This window comes from Labeo rohita, chromosome 8 (genome assembly GCF_022985175.1).
Source record: "Labeo rohita strain BAU-BD-2019 chromosome 8, IGBB_LRoh.1.0, whole genome shotgun sequence".
Classification (NCBI taxonomy): Eukaryota; Metazoa; Chordata; class Actinopteri; order Cypriniformes; family Cyprinidae; genus Labeo; species Labeo rohita.
In genome coordinates this window covers 37,095,874-37,113,477 of record NC_066876.1, presented here as the reverse complement: position 1 = coordinate 37,113,477, position 17,604 = coordinate 37,095,874, and the positions used below count along the sequence as shown (strand labels likewise).

Genomic DNA, 17,604 nt, shown 5'->3' with positions numbered 1-17,604 from the left:
CTATTCATGCGTGTGTCATATACAACACACAATTCAATCCACTTTAACTAAAAACAGAAAAAGAGCAAAAAGGACCTGCCCACCACTAACTACTGTGATGACAGTATTTGACTGGGAAGGTGGTTTGAGCCTCTTCTATAATTGGCGGCGTCAATTACACCGTTTGGCCATTAGATGTCAGTGTTGCTTAGAAAGTCAGATAAACAATTAACCTGCCTTACTTGTAGCAGCAGCCTAAAGGGCAAGAAGTTTACAGAAGAAGTTACACCTTCAGCTGATACACTGTAATTTATTTATTGTATATGTAAAAATAAAACATCTGAAGAAACAAATATAATGTTTAAAGATTAAAAACAAAGTATACATTCATGTCTGATCTGGCATGTTTCTGAGGGTTTAGGTCTTTCTGATGATCCAGCAACTCTGTTAGATCGTTAGATGGCAGTCAAACCTTTTCCTGACTTTCTGCATCAGTCCTTCACGCCGCTAACCTCCGGACCACACAAAGATTTCCGACTTCTCAGGCTATATCTCGGCTGTTGGGGAAACAATGAAAATATATTAGCATACAGACATTTGCAACCAAAATACAGCTGGATATCACATGCCATGTGGTTTTTGCAATAAACATCTGTAATTATTTGGCTAGAAATGGATAAATATTATTGAGAAAAGTGCTAGAAATGAGAGCTGAGAGTTGTGGAATTTTAAAAATGACTGACAAATAATGTTTTGTTATGTAAGTGAAAAATTTCAATAATGTGATTTTCCGGCCTTGCATCTTGGAAAATGCCTTCTTTCTAAAGAAGTCTCTTCTGCTCACCAAGCCTGCATTGATTTGATCCAAAGTACAGCAAAATCAGAATTTTTTTTTAAATAATTTTTAACAATTTGAAAATAACTCTTTTCAATTTGAATATATTTTAAAATGTAATTGATTCCTGTGATCAATGCTTAATTTGTAGCATTGGGGGGGCTTTAAATGAATCAAAAGTGTTGATAAAGACATTTATAATGTTACAAAATATTTCTATTTCAGATAAATGCTGTTCTGAACTTTAAGTGTCAAATAAAGCTGTTTTCAACATCATACTTTTTTTTGAGCAGCAAATCAGAATATTAGAATGATTTCTGAAGGATCATGTGACTGGAGTAATGATGCTAAAAATTCAGCTTTGAGATCAAAGGAATAAATTACATTTTAAAATATATTCACATAGAAAACAGTTATTTTAAATTGTAAAAATATTTCAAAATTGTACTGCTCTTGCTGTACATTAGATCAAATAAATGCAGGCTTGGTGAACAGAAGAGACTTCTTTAAAAACATTAAAAATCTTACTGTCCAAAAACGTTTAACTGGTGGTGTATGTTCTAAAGTATTTATCAAAATAAAATCAAATGTCCAAATATTGCTCTGAGAAGGAGTGGGAAAATGTTTCAATACTAGATAGAACTTTAAATAAACACAGACTTATAAATAAGCTTTTTCACATAGTCTGCAAATTTTCTGCCACTCTTTGGATGTAGTGAAATCACGATTAGGCCTTCAACAATCAACACCCCAAAATCAGTAAGAAATCATTCAGCAAATATGAGGCAGTGTGGCAATTGGTGTGTGGAACAAAGTGAAATTTAAATTATTTTCTAATCATCTTCCTGGAATGAAACCACATTAGCTCATCCTTTCAAGATGTATATTCAAGTCCTAAAAGCAATGCATTAATGTCTAAGTGATTTTATTAAAGGGATTAATTTTAACCTCACTGTACTATGAAACACGTATCATTCCAAATTCTTAAATAATCTTTACTAATAATCTTCCAGCAAAGGAACCACATTATATAAACATTCCTGTATTAATACATATATTAATGCATGTACATCACCTCATTGTCATCCACCAGCACACTGTACACTGTGACAGAAGACGTCCGCGAACGAGACCCCGATGTGCGCCGCTGACGTCTCTTCAGGGTTTCTGAGGCGGTTGGTCTCTCATAATGTCGGGCTGATGACAATATAAATTTGCAATGGAATTAGGATGTTAGTTCAACAAATTAGAGTGATAACTGAAATATTACTGTTTACACTTTAGATTAAGACACACTTAATAACTATTAACTAAGCGTTCTCCCTTCTAATTTGCTGCTTATGGATAGTAAGTAATGCAGTTGTTGTAGTAGTTATGTTTAGGTGTTGGATACAGTTAAAGGGATAATTCACCCAAAACTGAAAATTCTGTCATTAATTACTCATCCGGACGTTGTTACAAATCCGCAAGACCTTTGTTCATTTTCAGAACAAAAATTAAGATATTTCTGATGAAATCCGAGAGCTTTCTGACTCTGGATACACAGCAACACAACTGACACCTTCAAGGCCTGTCAGGATACTCTCATGAAGATATTGTTGAATAAAGTCATTTTTGTTTTCTTTGCTCATAAAAATGTTCAGCTGTAAAGAGATTATGTTTTTTGAGGAAAACATTTCAGCATTTTTCTCCATATAATGGACTGATATGGTGCACCGATTTTGAACTTCCAAAATGTAGTTTAAATGCAGCTGCAAACGATCACAAATGTGGCTGTAAATGATCCCAGTCAAGAAAGAAGGGTCGTATCTAGCGAAACGATCGGTTATTTTAATAAAAATAATACAATTTATATACTTTTTCATCTCAAACACTCGTCTTGCGTTACTCTCCTTGAGCTCTGTGTATTCTGACTCAAGACAGTTCGGGTATGTCGAAAAACTTGTATTTTCTCCCTCAACTTCAAAAATCATTTCAAAATCATCCTACATCACTGCAGAAGTACAGACACAGTGTTTACAAAGTGAACATGCAAAGAAGATCAAACACCCTTAACAAAAAAGGTAAAACAGTGATATAGGACGATTCTGAAGTTGAGGGAGAACATGAGATGGGAGTTTTTCCACATACACTAACTGACATGAACCAGAACAAAAACAGTCCAGGCAGTGTAAGACAAGACGAGCGTTTGACATTAAAAAGTATATAAATTGTATTATTTTGATTAAAATAACTGATCGTTTCGCTAGATAAGACGCTTCTTCCTTGTCTATGATCGTCTGAAGCTGCATTTAAACTGCATTTTGGAAGTTCAAAATTGGGGCGCCATATCAGTCCGTTATATGGAGAAAAATCCTGAAATGTTTTTTCTCAAAAAACATTATTTCTTTATAACTTAATTGTCACAATTCTGTATTGTTAAAAGCGGTATATAAATAAAGGTTTTAAAAGACTTGACTTGACTTGACTGAAGACAGAAAGACATGAACATCTTGGATGACAAGGGGGTGAGTAAATTATACGTGAATCTTTGTTCTGGAAGTGGACTTCTCCTTTAACTGTCTCACTTGATTTTTTTCCTTCTAACAGTGGAAACGACTTCTAGTCATACAGATAATTGAAACCGTACATTCACAATAAAAACAAATCTTTGTGCTTTTGTAAAAAAAAGAAAAACAGAAGCCGTCTTCCTTTCGCACAGCACAAAAATCAAAACTGTGCTTACTAGCTACTTATTGCACAGTTTTTTCTTTTGTTTTGTTAATTAACTAAAATATTTATCGTATAGGCCTATTCATTCATTATAGCCTAGCCTTTTTATGTTTTTCTCCATTCGCAGAAGCGCTGCAGGTGCATGATGTGATGTGTCCATGTGAATCCTCATGTTTTGTTGTTTGCTGCTTTTTGCGCATGTAAAATTAATCACTGGAAAACAAATGTTGGTATTTTTAACGGATCACAGACACTTGTCCTTTTTTAAAATAATGAAATTCTAATTTAAAACTAGATAAAAAAGTTTGTCAAGACAAGTTTTAAGTTGGCTTGAGAAAGCCGGACCAGAAAGTTTGAAAAAGTTTAAAAAAACGTAAAAAGTTTAAAGAACAAAACAGTTTTAAGTTGAAGTTTAAAATAGCTTTAAATGGTTAAAGTTTGAATGTTTTGAAGGCAATACAGTCAGATAGATAGATCGTCTCAGATAGTTACTAGCATGTTTTTAACATGATTACCAAGTTTCTAGCATGTTGCTAGCATAATTAGCAAGTTGCTAGCATGTTTCTACCATGATTATCAAGTTTTTAGCATGATGTTAGCATGATTAGCAAGTTGCTAACATGTTTTAGCCTTATTAACAAGATGTTAACATGTTTCTAGCATGATTACCAGGTTGCTAGCACATTTCTAGCATGATTAGTAGGTGCTAATATGTTTCTAACATGATTATAGTATGATTAGCAAGTTGCTATCATGTTTCTAGCATGATAAGCAAGTTACTAGCATAATTCTAGCATGATTATAGCATGTTGCTAGCATGATAAGCAAGTTACTAGCATTTTTTTTCCAGCATGATTAGTAGGTTGCAAGCATGTTTCTAGCATGACTAACAAGTTACTAGCATGTTGCTAGCATGATTAGCAGGTGCTAACATGTTTCTAGCATGATTATAGTATGATTAGCAAGTTGCTAGCATGTTTTAGCATGATTAGCTTGTTGCTAGCATGTTTTAGCATGATTAACAGGTTGCTAACATGTTTCTAACATGATTATAGTATGATTAGCAAGTTGCTAGCATGTTTTAGCATGATTAACAGGTTGCTAGCATGTTTCTAACATGATTATAGTATGATTAGCAAGTTGCTAGCATGTTTTAGCATGATTAGCTTGTTGCTAGCATGTTTTAGCATGATTAACAGGTTGCTAGCATGTTTTAGCATGATTAACAGGTTGCTAGCATGTTTTAGCATGATTAGCTTGTTGCTAGCATGTTTTAACATGATTAGCTTGTTGCTAGCATGTTTTAGCATGATCAACAGGTTGCTAGCATGTTTCTAACATGATTATAGTATGATTAGCAAGTTGCTAGCATGTTTTAGCATGATTAACAGGTTGCTAGCATGTTTCTAACATGATTATAGTATGATTAGCAAGTTGCTAGCATGTTTTAGCATGATTAGCTTGTTGCTAGCATGTTTTAGCATGATTAACAGGTTGCTAGCATGTTTTAGCATGATTAACAGGTTGCTAGCATGTTTTAGCATGATTAGTTTGTTGCTAGCATGTTTTAACATGATTAGCTTGTTGCTAGCATGTTTTAGCATGATCAACAGGTTGCTAGCATGTTTCTAACATGATTCTAGTATGATTAGCAAGTTGCTAGCATGTTTTAGCATGATTAACAGGTTGCTAGCATGTTTCTAACATGATTATAGTATGATTAGCAAGTTGCTAGCATGTTTTAGCATTATTAGCTTGTTGCTAGCATGTTTTAGCATGATTAACAGGTTGCTAGCATGTTTCTAACATGATTATAGTATGATTAACAAGTTGCTAGCATGTTTTGGCATGATTAGCTTGTTGCTAGCATGTTTTAGCATGATAAGCAGGTTACTAGCATGTTTCCAACATGATTAGCAGGTTGCTAACATGTTTTAGCATGATTAGCAGGTTGCTAGCATGTTTCTAACATGATTACCAAGTTGTTAGCATGTTTTAACATAATTAGCAATTTGTTTGGATGTTGCTAGTCTTGTTTCTAGCATGATTAGCAGGTGCTAACATGTTTCTAGCATGATTATAGTATGATTAGCAAGTTGTTAGCATGTTTTAGCATGATTAGCTTGTTGCTAGCATGATTAACAGGTTGCTAGCATGTTTCTAACATGATTATAGTATGATTAGCAAGTTGCTAGCATGTTTTAGCATGATTAGCTTGTTGCTAGCATGTTTTAGCATGATTAGCAGGTTGCTAGCATGTTTCTAACTAACATGATTAGCAGGTTGCTAGCATGTTTTAACAGGATTAGCAGGTTGCTAGCATGTTTCTAACATGATTACCAAGTTGTTAGCATGTTTTAACATAATTAGCAATTTGTTAGGATGTTGCTAGTCTTGTTTCTAGCATGATTAGCATGTTGCTAACATGATTAGCAAGTTGTTAACATGTTTTTAGCATAATTAGCAAGTTAAAGAGAAAGTAGCTAGAGAAAGCCAACCTACTGATGTACTACTTAAGCTTTTTATAATCTTGTCAGTCAACAGTTAATAATCGGTTAATGAGCGTCGACTAAGAAAAACAACCGAAACATCCCTAAACTAAACCATTATTTAACTAAAGCATCTTACGTAATGATGAACTGCATATCTTTCATAAAACAAATTTACGTCATCATCTGCAGGTCCCCTTTCTGAAACATGCAGATTGATTAACGTCAGCTCTTTCTGAAGCAGCGCTTACTGTCAGGAGACGCAGAGAACGTGGACAGGGCCGCATTCACGACGCTAGAGGGATGCAGAACAACCGAACTGTCAACGCTCTCTTCCCACTTGCTCTGCCAATGTTTCCGTCCGGACCGCTTCCATTCATCCACAGACGCCGAGAGACATTCTAGACGGTATCATAAGATAGATCAAGAACAAATTCTGGAGCTAAACCCTTTAAATGTCAAGGTAGCTGCTCTCTTGGAGATACCTGCTTTTTGCAAGGCTTGCTGAAGATCAGAGCGAGTCTCTTTGAGCTCCCTCAGAATTTCAAGACTCTCTCGGCTGATATTCCGGTAGCGCAGAGCGAAGTACAGCAGAACAAGGAAGCCAATGAGAACCATGGATTTTCTCAGAAGACCAACTAAAAAGGCAATTTTCTCCTATAGAAAAAGATTGAGAGTATGTAAATTCGTTTTTACAGAATTTTGCTTAAATTCTGCACTTTAAGCCTAGACAACATTGACTATTTCAGTATTATGCACTAGTCTTACCATCTGCTGAAAACCATGGTCCTCATTTTCCAACACCGTCTTACAGATCATCCTTTCGAGGTATATATTCACAGCCACAAGTCCAAAAAGGAAAAATCTAAAATGAAACACGAGTCATTTTTATTAAAAGGGTAAATATGAAGTATAATGTACTATGAAGCACATTCAAACTTCAACATTTAAGAAATTAAAATTCAGACATTAACTTAAATATTTATATATATATAAAATATATAAATATATTATATATTACTTATATATTAATGTTTTTTTAAAAGAAGTCTCTCACCAAGCCTGCATTAATTTGATCCAAAATACAGCAAAAATGGTATAGTTTTGAAATATTTGTACTATTTAAAGTAACTGCTTTCTATTTGAATATATTTTAAAATGTAATTTATTCCTGTGATTTCAAAGCTGAATTTTAGCATCATTACTCCAGTCACATGATCCTTCAGAAATCAGTTTAATATTCTGATTTGCTGTTCAAAAAAACATGTACTATTAAGTTGAAAACAGCAGAGTAGAATTTTTTCAAGTTTCTTTAATGAATAGAAAGTTCAGAAGAACAACACTGAAATAGAAGCATGAAATAGAAATCTTTTGTAACATTATAAATGTCTTTATCACCCTTGATAAATAAAACTATTCACCCCCCCCTTACAAGAAACCTTATATTATAAAAAAAAAAAAGAAGAAAAAAACAGAAAAAAATAAATAAATATATAAGGTCAGTAAGGGTCATGAAATAAATTATTTTGGAAATCATTTTTATTTTTGTACAGCATCATCTATTTTAGAAACACTGCAGTGACTGATCGGTTTTATTCTCACCTTGCTCCAGCTGTGCGCCGGACAGACGTCAGAAGGAAAGAGGCACAGAAGCCCAGGGCGTTGTAGAAGAGGGAACTAAACGTGTGCGTTTCAGACATAATGAAGCTCTGGAGGAAAGCTACTCGGTTAAAGATTTCCGCAAACGCCACCTGCTGCTCCTGCGCAGAATGCCTCATCTCCGCAAACACATCTCTCAGGCCTGAAACATTCATACATTTGAGCTCGGTGTGGATCACAGCCACACATGCCAAAAATGAAGTAAAAGACAAGACGTTTTGAGGTCAAGCACGCACTACAGTTTGATTGGCATTGATTGCCTCATCTCTGCAACATGCAAAAAATAAGACATTTCTGTCAGGCTGAAATTATCTACAAAACGGTCTGAATGGAGTCTGCATGTTAAGTGGTTAAGAGTGAATTCATTCCAGAATAAACGCAAGTGTGCAGACACTTGCAAGAACTGGCATAAAATAACAGTGAGAGGTGGCATGAGATCTTAATCTGACCTTTATGCACATTTATGTTTATTTATAATATTTTTAGACTAAATTGCATACAATTTTATACAAAATTTATTTCTATAATTTTATTACATATATGTTAATTCTTCAGTTATAGATCAAAATATAAAAATAATTAGATAAAAAGGTTCGTCAAGACAAACTTTGACTTGAGGCTTGAGAAAGCCTGACCAGCTAGTTTAAACAAGTATTAAAACGTTTTAAAAGATTTAAAAAGTTTAAAGTTTGATGATTTTCAGTCTGAAATAGACTGAATTAGCATAGCTTGATTAGCATTTCACTAGTACATTGTTGACAAGATTAGCATGATTAGCATGTTGCTAACATGTTTCTAGCATAATTAACAAGTTACTAACATGTTGTTAGCATGCATCTAGCATGATTAGCATGTTTTAGCATGATTAACATGTTGCTAGCATGTTTCTAACAAGATTAACATGTTACTAACATAACTAGTAAATTGCTAGCATGTTGTTAGCATGTTGCTAGCATGTCTTAACATGATTAGCATGTTGTTAACATGTTTTAGCATGATTAGCATGTTGCTAGCATATTTCTAACAAGATTAACATGTTAGTAACACGGTAATGTGATTAACATGTCATAACATGTTTTATCATGATTAGCATGTTGCTAGCATGTTTCTAATATGATTAGCAAGTTACTAGCATGTTGCTAGCATGTTTCTAACAAGACTAGCATTTTCCTAACATGACTAGTAAATTGGTAGCATGTTGTTACCATGTTGCTAGCATGTTTTAACATGATTAGCATGTTGTTAGCATGTTTCTAGCATGATTAGCATGTCACTGGCATGTTGTTAACATGTTTCTAGCAAGATTACCAAGTTACTAGCATGTTTCTAACTTGATTAGCATGTCACTAGCACATTGTTGACATGTTTTAACATGATTAGCATGTTGCTAGCATGTTGTTGGCATGTTTCTAACATTATTAGCATGTTGTTGGCATGAATCTAGTATGATTAGCATGTCACTAGCATGTTTTTAACATGTTTGTGGCTTGATTAGCATTTCACTAGCACATTGTTGACATAATTGACATTATAGCAGCATGTTGTTAGCATGTATCTAGCATACCACTGGTATGTTGTTAACATGTTTCTAGCAAGATTACCAAGTTACTAGCATGTTGCTAGCATGATTAGCAAATTACTAGCATGTTGTTAGCATGTTTCTAGCATCATTAGCAAGTTACTAGCATGTTGCTAACATGTTTAGAAATATTAGAGGAGTTTGAATGAGTTTGAATGGAGAAATACAGTACATAGCAGGGAAGTTTGATTGAGTCTCAAGGGATTCTGGGAGTTTGAAACATTCCGTCGATGTAACTGTTTTCCCAGTTTTATTTTAACATTTTATTTCTAGACTTTTACTATCAGTGATTCTAAACCAGACATCACACTTCACCAAGCATATTCCCTTCTCTTTAATACACTGGCCATCACCTTGAGTGGAGTCCTGCAGGGTGCTCTTGAGTTCCTCTCCATTACGAAGGATGCTTTCCTGGGATTTAAGCGCGGCACTTTGGGCCACGACCAGATCTTCTGCCATCCGCTGGGTGGAGGCCAACTGCTCCGCAACCCCCGCTGAACTCTCTGTCAACCTGAAACACAGATGAACATTGGCTCACATTAATATTTTATACAGATAAATACCTTTCACATTGTAAATATGCATCTGGGGAGTTGTGTACCGGTGAATGGTGTTCTCAGCTCTTTGTTGCCAGCGCTCACTCTGCAAATAATGACATATACTGTGTGCATGGGTGAAAAACTCGGTGTAGGTGTTGAAGGCCACAGGATCCATGTCTTGGGTGCAGGTTTTGACATCACTATCTTCGGGACACTCTGGGAAACTACGACCTGACCTGAAATAAACAATTAGACAGAGACAGAACACAGGGAATATTTAATGTTCAATAAAGTCAAAACATTGCGGCTAAGTTAGTGGTTCTCATCTGGTTTGTTCAGATACAGTCGCTGACAGCAACAGATGATGCAAAATGCAATTAATACAAAAATAATTTTAATGAAAGTAAAATGCAAATAATGCTTTTTTAATATACAGAGTATAATGAAGCAATATTTATTCATATTAAACCAAACTGACCTGTTAATTCAGACACTTGGTGTGGCTTTAAATAAAATATAAACTAGATAGATAGAGAGATAGAGAGATAGATAGACAGATAGATAGATAGATAGATAGATAGATAGATAGAAAGATAGATAGATAGAGAGAGAGATAGATAGAACAACAGATGAATAGATGGAATGACAGAGAGATAGAACAATAAACTGATAGAATGATACACTGATAGAACAACAGATGATAGACAGAATGATAGAACAGATGGAACAACAAATGGATAGATAGAACAACAGAATACAGAATGATAGATATAACAGATAAAATAATGCTAACAGAACGACAGATAGATAAATAGATAAAACGATAGACAGAACAATAGAGATTGATAGACAGAACATTAGGTAGAACGATAGAACGACAGAACAATAGACAGATAGATAGATAGATAGATAGAAAGAATGGTAGACAGAACAGATGTATAGAACGATAGATGAAACAACAGATGAACAGATAGAATAATAGACAGAACACTAATAGAACAACAGAACGAAATAACGATAGATAAATACATAAAACAATAGACAGAATGATATATAGAACAATAAAACAAAAGAGAGATTGGTAGAATGACAGAATGATAGATAGACAGAACAACAGATGTATAGATAGAACGATCAATAGATAGGCAGATGATAGATAGATATATATATAGATAATAGATATAGATAGACAGACAGATAGAACGATAGACAGAACAGATGTATAAATAGAACTTAAAATGAAAAGACAAAACGATAGAACAATAATAAAGTGATAGAACGATAAACAGAATATAGATAGAAAGAATAACAGATGGACAGATAAAATGATAGATTGATAGAATGATAGATAATTGAAAGAATGACAGAACAATAATAGAACAATAGAACAACAGATAGAACGATAGATAGATAAAACGACAGAATGATAGATAGAACAACAGATGGATAGAACAGTAATGGAATGATAGATAGAACATCAGACAATGATAGATGGAACAGATGGATAGATAGAACAATACAGAGAATGATAGACAGATCGACAGATCGATAGATAGATAGATAGATAGATGAATAGAATAACGGATTGATAAAACGATAAAAGAATGATAGAACGACAGACAGAACGATAGACAGAACAACAGATGTATAAACAGAAAGATAGAATGATAGACAGACAGACGGATAAATAGAATAGATAGATAGATAGATAGACAGATAGATAAAATGATAATAGAATGATAGAACAATAGACAAAACGATAGAACAGATGGATAGAACAGTAATAGAATGATAGAACATCAGACAATGATAGATGGAACAGATAGATAGAACAATACATAAAACGATAGACGGATCGATAGATAGACAGAAAGATGAATAAAACGATAGATAGATAAAACAATAATAGAATGATAGAACAATAGATAGAACAACAGATATATAAATAGATAGATGGATAGAACAATGGATAGATAGATAGATAGATAGATAATAGAATGATAGAACAATAGACAAAACGATAGAACAGATGGATAGAACAGTAATAGAATGATAGAACATCAGACAATGATAGATGGAACAGATAGATAGAACAATACATAAAACGATAGACGGATCGATAGATAGACAGAAAGATGAATAAAACGATAGATAGATAAAACAATAATAGAATGATAGAACAATAGATAGAACAACAGATATATAAATAGATGGATAGAACAATGGATAGATAGATAGATAGATAATAGAATGATAGAACAATAGACAAAACGATAGATAGAACACCAAGTGTATAAATAGAAAGATAGATAGATGGATAAATAGAAGGATAGATTGATAGATAAAACAATGTCTATAAATAGATCTAAACTGTAGTAAACACATCTTCCCTGCTAGGGAAAAGAAAAACCAGTTTAAACTAAGACACACTGGTTCGCTGGTCTCCCAGTCTGGTCTGTCAGGGGTTTTGGACACTAGTCAGGATGTGTTACCAGCCGAGCACCAGTTTGGCCAGACTAGAAGATCATCTTAAACCACGGAAGACCAGCAAACCTTAAGCTGGTTCCACCTGTTTTTCAGCTGATTCCAGTAAAACAAGCTGTTGACCTTTGCAGGTGGCAGTGCGTGAAGGACAAGGCGATCTTGCTCTGCACATCATCACTGAACTCCTTACAGCTCGACTGTATTTTCTCCAGCGCTCGAGACCAACACTCGCCATAGCGCGGCTGCTGCGACAACTCACGCACTCGCTGTAACTCAACGCGGCCCTTGTCCTCCAAACTTCTATCGCTACTCACAGCACAGACAACGGCGACGAGGGCCAAAAATACCTCGCCCCACATTGCAGACCGCGGGGAGTTGTTACACACACAAAAGAAATGACTTGCAAACACGCAAACCTTCTATCAATATGACTAATACGAAAACCCCGAAGGCTTCACCCCACGCGCACCACGCCACCTTTCAATTCATTTGTCTCATGAACCATCATCGTGCACGGTAGTGGTTCCGCCTACAGGCCGGAGAACAGGAGAACGTTTTGCATTTTGTTTAACTTCTTTTAGAACTAGATACACCACAACATATTCACTTACAGGAATCATTTTACTTCCCTTTTTGAAGTTTTCAGAAAATACACTACCGTTTAAAAGTTTGTGGATGGTAATGTCTTTGTTTAAACTTGGCTGCATTTATTGTTAAAAACAATAAAAATAAAAATACAGTCAAATATTTACAATTTGAGCATCATTTCTCCAGTCTTCAGTATCACAATATCCTTTAGAAATTATTCTGAAATGCTGATTTGCTGGTCAAGAAACATTTCTTATTATTTGGAAACATTTGTGCTGCTTCGTATTTGTTGTGGAAACTGTGATACATTTCTTAAGGATTCATTAATGAACAGAAAGGTTTTTTTCTGTTTTTTATTATTTATTTTTTTAATAATATAATATAATATAATATCCTTAGTTAAAATGTGTTGACAACTGTTGGTAGTTTCCTGGTATGGGAGTGGTACCATGGTTTAACTGTGCTGCCTTAATGGTTTGATATTTTGTACTGTTTAATAAAAAAAAAAAAAGATTTACAATATCGAAGTTTCGATTTTAATCCAGGCTCCTTATAGTCCCGATCTGAATAATGATTCCCAAACTATCATTTCAGATCGGGCCTGCATCCCAACATGCATACTATCCACCCTATCTGCCCTAAATAGTATTGAAATTTACTAGTATCACATAGAATTTAGGGTGGATAGTATGGACACTGGGACGCCGGGGGCTCAGTTCGTGATATGATTCGTGAACTCGCTCCGAAGTTCCGAACTGACTCAAAAGATTCACGAAAATGATTCGCGAACTCGCATCGAAGTCCCGATCTGAATCAAATGATTCGCCAATCAAGCTGCGAAATGATTCGCGAACCCGTTCCGAAGTTCCGATACGCGATCGAAACATTGAATCATTTTGCGACGTAATGGTTTACCTGACTCGCGGTTTCCAAAAGCTTTGTTTCACCCATCATTATACACGCTTTTTAAAATCAGTACAAGTGATGTTGAAATTCGAAAATAAATGGCTCTTTTGATCTGTTTTTTTGCTAGTGAATCACTTGAGCTGGATGATCGGAGTCACGAGTTTGAATCAATCGGAGCGGTTCCATCGTAGGCAAAATGACTCACTCAATTGATTCAGTTTGTCTGTTACTCTTTTAGCGTCTTCAGCCGTGTTTACTTTCCATTCGCTCACTTTTATGACATAAGTTTGAACTATTATGACTTTTAAGTATGACTTTTATGAGAAAAGTATGATGTTTACAAATAAAATAAAGATATTTTAATTTCAAAGATAACTTCCAACACAAATCTACGAACATATTCAGGTGAAGTATCCACTTTACAGCTAACTAGTGAAACAGTCGAATAATATGACGAGCTGCACCTCAAAATACATCTTAGATGGAAACATTGTGCATTATGATCGAGTTTGTAGCTTAATTCACTATATTTAAAATAGTTGGTGACAGTTCAATAGGAAATCAGTCATCTCATACCTATATATATATATATGTATGTGTGTGACCCTGGACCACAAAACCAGTCTTAAGTTGCTGGGGTGTATTTGTAGCAATAGCCAAAAATACATTGTATGCGTCAAACATATAGATTTTTCTTTTATGCCAAAAATCATTAGGAAATTAAGTAAAGATCATGTTCCATTAAGATATTTTGTAAATTTCCTACTGTAAATATATCAAAACTTAATTTTTGATTAGTAATATGCATTGCAAAGAACTTAATTTGGACTACTTCAAAGGCGATTTTTGCGTCCTTAGGTTCCATATACTGAAATAGTTGTATCTCAGCCAAATATTGTTCTATCCTAACAAACCATACATCAATGGAAAGCTTATTTATTCAGCTTTTGGATGTTGTATAAAGCTCAGTTTTGAAAAATTGACCCTTATGAACACAAAACAGCATAAAAACATAAAGAGGATCAACTTTATCATTCAACTGAACTGTGCATGTATGTTTTAAACACTTCGGCTACCTTATACGTTCTTACACCGCTCGTTTATTAAAAGTGCGTCCTTAAATACGTCCAGTTTTCTAGCATATTTCTCTAACTTTTCACGTAACATCAGTGGTATGACCTATTTCAGATGTGGTAGAAATTACAACAACAGTGGTTACATACACATATATTTATTTTTTTTTTATCAAAATTAGTGCTAGGGACAATTTAGTTGACGCTGGATATTCGTAAAGACATGTCTATAGCCTCCCTACTAAATTCTACGCCCTTGTATCTGTCTGTCACAACTTTTTTGTGTCTTCCAGGCAGGGTCAGAAATTAAGCAGTGCTTGGTGCAAAAATGTCATTGAAAACAACAAAAATGCCTCAGATTTAAAATACAGGGCCGCGAAATGTCCCGGTAGGGCATTCATCTGTTTATTTTTATCCGTTATCTAACATTGTACATATTTCATTATATTCTATTCTAAGCCTATCTAGTGATGGGTTTAGTATGGATTTAGTGCCTCTCAAGAAATTGTAGCTGTCAGATTTATTCTGTTTTCGCTGTTTCAGACGCGAGTGTTGTTGAATACCCGAGCAAGTGATTTTTGATTGCAGGAAGACGAGAGACAAAAATAAGCTCAACTGAATGTAAGGAAAACATTCTCAAGAATACCAAATACATAAAAATCTCACCGTGTAAAATCTAATATAAAATATAAAATGAGTTTTTATGGAGTCATGATATCATTTGCATTTGGTGTTGATTCAGTTTTAAAGGTAATGGTTACAAATATGTGCATTTCTTTAAGTGCCTTTCTTTTCTGCTTTCTGCCAAGACTGTGAATGTAACACTTTTTCAGCTGTAAGTAGATATGGGACGTCCCCTAATAGTACTCTCATTTCTTCTTTTTCTTTCTTTTTTCTTACCTCATTATCACATTCATGTGTCAAAAGAGGAAGTTGGAAAAAAATAAATGACAAACGTCTATCTTGCAAACGTCACCTCACAGCACTTGTTGCTTGCTTACAGCTTGGGCTGATGAAAATGTCAATTTCAAGGTAAGTGTGTAATTGAAAGAAGTTAAAATTGCACAACATATGAGTTTCGCTGGCATAAATGGCCTCTGTTTCATGATTTAGATAAACAGAAAAAACAAGCATATCAGGATTAAAAACTGATTTAAAAAGCAATACGCCAAATGCTTTTTTAACATGCTGTTTAAAAGGCATTTTTTATATATATTCAGACAATGCTGTATTTGCAATTATGGTTAACCTTTTCGACTTTAAAAAAATATATGTGAAGTAAATAAAACTGTAAATAGTCACAGTTTTTTAGTCCAAAGTTTCTAAATAGTACGATTTTTAATGTTTTTAAAGAAGTCTCTTCTGCTCACCAAACCTGCATTTATTTACCCCAAAGTACAGCAAAAACATTCTGAAATATTTTTATTTTTTAAAATACCTGCTTTCTATTTAAATATATTTTAAAATGTAATTTATTCCTGTGACAAAGCTGATTTTTTATCATCATTGCTCCAGTCACATGATCCTTCAGAAATCATTCTAATATTCTGATTTGCTGCTCAAAAACATTAAATGTTACTATGTTGAAAACAGCAGAACAGCAGCACTCAACTGTTTTAAATACTGATAATAATAATAAATCTTTCTTGAACAGAAAATCAGCATATTAGCTGATATATTATATGCTGATAAAATCAGCATATTAGCTGATGGTAAATTATATATATATATATTTCACAATATTACTGTTTTGGATCAAATAAATGTAGGCTCGGTGAGCCTTAATTTATTTAAAGAGACACTTCTAGTCTCCCATATATCATGCGCAGACCTGTTTGGAAGGGGTATTTATAGATTTGACAAATCTAAACTTTTGTCGCAAGGCAAAAATATCTAAAAATACATGGAAAAACGCATCTGAAAGAAAAGAGGACTTTCTTGCATTTTAGCATTTTCAGCATCATTACTCCAGTCTTCAGTGTCACATGATCCTTCAGAAATCATTCTCATATTCTGATTTGCTGCTCAAAAACATTAAATGTTACTATGTTGAAAACAGCAGAACAGTAGCACTTAACTGTTTTAAATACTGATAACAATAATAAACCTTTCTTGAACAGCAAATCAGAATATTTGAATGATTTCTGAAGGATCATGTGACACTGAAGCCTGGAGTAATGATGCTGAAAATTCAGCTTTGTCACAGGAATAAATTATATTTTAAAATATAGGAAGCAGTTGTTTTAAATGGTAATATATATATATATATATATATATATATATATATATATATATATATAAATATAAATATATATATATATATATAAATATAAATATATATATATATATATATAAATATAAATATATATATATATATATATATATATATATATATATATATTTCACAATATTACTGCTTTTGGATCAAATAAATGTAGGCTGGTGAGCCGTAATTTATTTATTTGAAGAGACACTTCTAGTCTCGCATATATTGTGCGCAGACCTGTTTGGAAGGGGTATTTATAGATTTGACAAATCTAGACAAAAAGGCAAAAACATCTGAAAATACATGTAAAAACGCATCTGCAAGAAAACAGGACTTTCTGGCAGAATGGGAGAACCCAGTCCTGCACTATTATTCTGGTGTGCAATGCAGCTTTCCTCGCCCTGGACGTCGTTTCCCTCTCTGGTTATCCGCTTCTCAGCTCTCGCGAGAACGTGCGCGCTCACCCGTTTCCCATCCGGCCCACCTCTCGCGAGA

The 17,604-nt window shown here is 34.1% G+C and overlaps 1 protein-coding gene across 2 annotated transcripts; it reads right to left on the bottom strand.

The window, feature by feature from the left end:
* Positions 1–274: 274 nt before the first annotated feature.
* Positions 275–12,790, bottom strand: LOC127169566 (uncharacterized). 2 transcript variants are annotated; one of them, XM_051117037.1, is made up of 9 exons: positions 12,400–12,790; positions 9,855–10,028; positions 9,607–9,764; positions 7,618–7,816; positions 6,784–6,880; positions 6,501–6,672; positions 6,267–6,416; positions 1,890–2,011; positions 275–536 (listed from the first exon to the last, which is right to left on the bottom strand). In XM_051117037.1, exons 1-9 carry the CDS (start codon positions 12,633–12,635, stop codon positions 471–473), a joined length of 1,374 nt encoding a protein of 457 aa, XP_050972994.1. In that variant the 5' UTR covers positions 12,636–12,790; the 3' UTR covers positions 275–470. The 2 variants fall into 2 exon arrangements, with proteins under 2 accessions (XP_050972994.1, XP_050972995.1); XM_051117038.1 differs by having other exon boundaries at positions 12,693–12,774.
* Between the last annotated feature and the right edge of the window lie 4,814 nt (positions 12,791–17,604).